Raw genomic sequence first — 3,904 nt, 5'->3', positions numbered from 1 at the left:
TAATTCATGCTTAGAAGATAGTTTGCAACGCTGATTTTATTCAGAATTTGTGATTTCATCGACTGCTTGGTGAATCAAAAGTATGATTTCGGTTTGCCTGGAATAAAAGATAAAAAAAAAAAAAAAAGAAAAAGAAACTACACACATTTATAACGTCAGAACAGTTTGCACAGAAGCTTGGAAATATGTGGCGCCAGTATAAAAACTGAGCATGTTATTCAGAGTGGTTAATTTCACCATAAGTCCTAATTTGTGGTTACACAACATGGTTACACTATGCTATCATGTTGACAATCATGCAGTTTCTCACATTACTGACTCAACAAGATTCCAGCTGACTGAACATGACTTGGCACCTATATCTGTCCGCTGCAAATCAGTTACAGTGATACACAAACTGGAGCAAATTGGGAACAATGTGTTTGGTTATTTCCTCCCCATCCGCCCACCCACCCACCCACCCACCCCCCTTCATCAGCCATGCTTTTCCACGAATCATGAGATCTTGTGTGCAGAGAAGCTGCCGTTCTGCAGCCTGAAACAGTAGCCTACTTATGTTGTGCAGCGTAAATCAAGTCTCCTGAGCCGTCACAACAAGCCTGTGTATCAGAGCAGAGAAGCCCTATCTCCTCATCTGTCCACAGTCCTGTGTAACTTAATCACTCAAATGAAGCAAGCTCAGACAATAAGTTCATACAAGATCAGAAATTGTATTTGGCAATTTTTAAACAAGTGCATACAAGTACAGCTAAAAGCATTTCAGTTTTGCCAAGTGCTCGTAGAGTAGCATTAGTCACATTCTACGTTAAACAGGAACTGCCACCAGACCTAGAAGTACATCAAGAGTTTTGTTAAACATCAACAAAGAGGAACGTAGTCCATTATAATGAGTACATACCTTTATCTTCAAAAATATAGAAACACAATGTATTCAAAAATCAAAAATTATACAACCATGTTTACGAAGTATACTCTTCCCTTGGGTCCAATATGTACAAGTCCGTTAGTTTGTTTGAATGGTATGTATGTGATATTTATATATTTATACTCATATTTTTTGCTTCCCCTCCCCAAAGAAGTGTTCAAACAAAATCAAGGGTCCCTCTCCTTTTTTACTTTGACATCTCCTGCAAGGATGGTGGCGATTTCTCCTTGCATGAAAGCCCATGGTACGTTCGAGCCAACCAGGGGACATTTCTCTCCACTGGGACAGTACACTTCACCCGTGGCACCTTGCTGCTTTATGCTTTCCCTCGAGCACGGGAAGCAGAACTTGTGAGAGGGCACAGACGGGCACTGAACAAAGTGTGTGTCCTCCAAACGCTCGTGGCACAGCGTGCAGCACAGGGGTATGCTGCCGGGTACCGAGGAGTCCGGAATGCTTTGGGGGTGCACTTGGTCCATGCCTGGCACGTGGGGGGTACCTGCACCGGACGCGTCTCTCTGCGCCAGCCTCCTCTGATTCATGGAGGACGGCGACAGGGGACTGCTGCTGTTCCTCCTAGTGGTGGAGTGGACTTGGTTGGCGTCCTTGGGGGAGCTGTTCCCACCTGCATTGTCTGCCGCCATGATGAGTGCAGCCATGGGAGACTGGCCGTTCTGCGCTGCCTCAGGTGGGGTGGTGCGGGAGTGGGGGGATATCGTGGAGGGGGGAGAGGCAAAGCTTGGCGGGGGAACTGGAGGCATTTTCAGTCCTTCACTAGGTGGTGGTAACCACGGCTGTACTTCTCCATTGAGCTTGGCAGCTGTCCCCTCTCCCTCTGGTTCAGGAGAAGCTTTTCTCTTCATGCTCCGTGGGTGTTTTCCTCTGTCTGGAGGTGGGAAAGGGTTAAACCAAAGAGTTGAGTTGCACAGCTCAGACAAGGATCAACAATTACACTGGGGGAGCGACATACATTTTTACTGCTCCGTGCTGCACCACAGGCTACACAACAATAATAACACACAGCAACAACTATGTGAAAATAAACAGTTATGCAAGGTGATTTTTTTTTTTTTTTTTTTTTTTTTTTTGCAGACATGACATTATGTGTGTGTTGGTCATTATTAACCCCTTCCTGGGGCCGAATTGCTACATAAAGATGGTGCCAAAATGAGAAAGTGCATTGAATACTGTTGAATTTAAACCGTGCTGGCTCGCTTACCTGACTTGGATGCCGTGGCACTGGCCTCGTAGCTCATAACCCTTTGTTGCATGGCCGCATGGTCTTTCTTGAACCTGTTGTCGAAGGGGTGCAGAGCCATCAGGTCCCTCACCGTTTTGCCCTTGCCCATCCAGTCCGGGTCTGCCCTGTTTTTGTGGCTGTCGGAGATCTCCGGCGTGAGACTGTCCGGTCTGTGCTTCTCCTTCACCTCTCTGTCGTGCTCGGTGCTGGAGACCGAGGCGGGTCTCTTGCCCATGTCGGCGGGATTACCGGCCGTCAGTGCGGTGGGAAGCCCCATCTGGCCCGGTCTGCCGTTGACGGCGTGCACCGGGGGCATGTTCCCGTTAACCAAAGGCACTAGGTTCGGGGGCACCGCGCTATTCCTCCGCGGGTTGGGGCTCTGGCGGTTCAGCTCCGGCGGCTCGTCGGGCTTAGGAAATCCATTGGGGACGGGGATGCCGTTCGCCTGCCTGCCAGACTGATACTCAGGACCCAGCCTGGGCGGGCGGTCGGAGGACGGCGGGTAGCGGTCCAGCGGCTGCGGCGGCCGGGAGCCGAGGTCTCCCGTCGCAGCGTTAATCGCCTGGATCTCTTTCCCGGAGAGCTGCGACTTCCCCGGCCCGGGAGACCTGCCCTCCTGAAACCCGTGAGCCCTCTTGAGCTGCCGGGCCGTCTCGATGACAAACTCAATGCGGTCTGCTCCTTCGTAGTTGACACATCCCCTGCAGACGGGCTCGGTAAAATCCCAGATCATGGCCCACGGCATGCGGGGCAAGTCGCATAAATAACACGACTGCCTCCTGGAAGAAGCAGCGACCGCCGCGGACGACATAGCGCTCGTCGTCGACCCCCCGAAAAGAAACCCAAAATGTTGCCTTCCTTTCTCCTGATTTTTCCTCCTCCGGGCTCCCCTTTTAAAAAAAAAAAAAAGGGAAAAAAAGAAAGAAAAAATGCGAATAAAGAGCAAGTTCCGTTGGTGGAAGAAAAAAAATACACACGCTCTCTCTCACACACAGAAACTGGTCCTCTCCCGACTTTTTAGTGCAACACGGTTGAAGTTTTAGAGAGGGAAGTTCATGTCAGTGTGTACTTTACTACGGCGCTCCTCTATCTATCTCCACTGACTCTCTACTACTGGCTCAATGTGGAGCAGTGACGTCACCACGGAGCTCTAAACGCCTGCTTCCACTTCAGTTTCTATTGACTTGATTTCTTCGACAGACACCCCCCCTCCTCCTCCTCCTCCCCCCTCCGACACCTCCTCCTCCTCCACCCCAGTTTACTGCAGCCTCTGTCACTCACTTGTTTATTTATTTATTTTAATTTTAATTTAATCACTTGAACCTCTGCCAAAAAAAAAAAAAAAAAAAAATTCGCCCACTTTCAGTCGCTAGTTTCCGACCGAACGAGAATAACCTACAGCTCGCCTTACTGTTGTTATTATTTTCATCATCATCATCATACCTGCAACAAAAATGTAGCCTTTATTTATAGGCTGTCGCTCCGGCTCCGTCGACAGCAGCCTGCCTTCGACCACTCAGAGATTTTTATGTAAGAAGGAAAAAAAAGAAAAAACACAGTGGCTGTAGGTTGGCAACAGACCGCCAGGGGAATAATAATAAAGAGAGACTCTCCAGCTCCTCCAGTTGACTGCTGCTTTGTCCTAAATTCAGAGCGGCTCAGGCTGAAAAACGCTCGCTGCAGCTTGTTTTTCTCAATGCACAGCGCCTCGACGCCATGAGCTGCTACTACTACTGCTG

At 49.1% G+C, this 3,904-nt stretch overlaps 1 protein-coding gene across 1 annotated transcript; it reads right to left on the bottom strand.

Annotated features, from left to right (window-relative positions):
• Positions 1–481: 481 nt before the first annotated feature.
• On the bottom strand, positions 482–3,380 carry irf2bp2a (interferon regulatory factor 2 binding protein 2a). Its single transcript, XM_083988584.1, has 2 exons — positions 2,145–3,380; positions 482–1,811 (listed from the first exon to the last, which is right to left on the bottom strand). The coding sequence occupies exons 1-2, from the start codon at positions 2,974–2,976 to the stop codon at positions 1,093–1,095; spliced, it is 1,551 nt and encodes a 516-aa protein (XP_083844710.1). The 5' UTR covers positions 2,977–3,380; the 3' UTR covers positions 482–1,092.
• Positions 3,381–3,904: the final 524 nt, after the last annotated feature.

The sequence above is a fragment of the Trachurus trachurus genome (assembly GCF_905171665.1).
Source record: "Trachurus trachurus genome assembly, chromosome: 15".
Lineage (NCBI taxonomy): Eukaryota > Metazoa > Chordata > Actinopteri > Carangiformes > Carangidae > Trachurus > Trachurus trachurus.
Note: the sequence above shows the minus strand (reverse complement) of the source record. Positions and strands in the feature narration are given on the sequence as shown.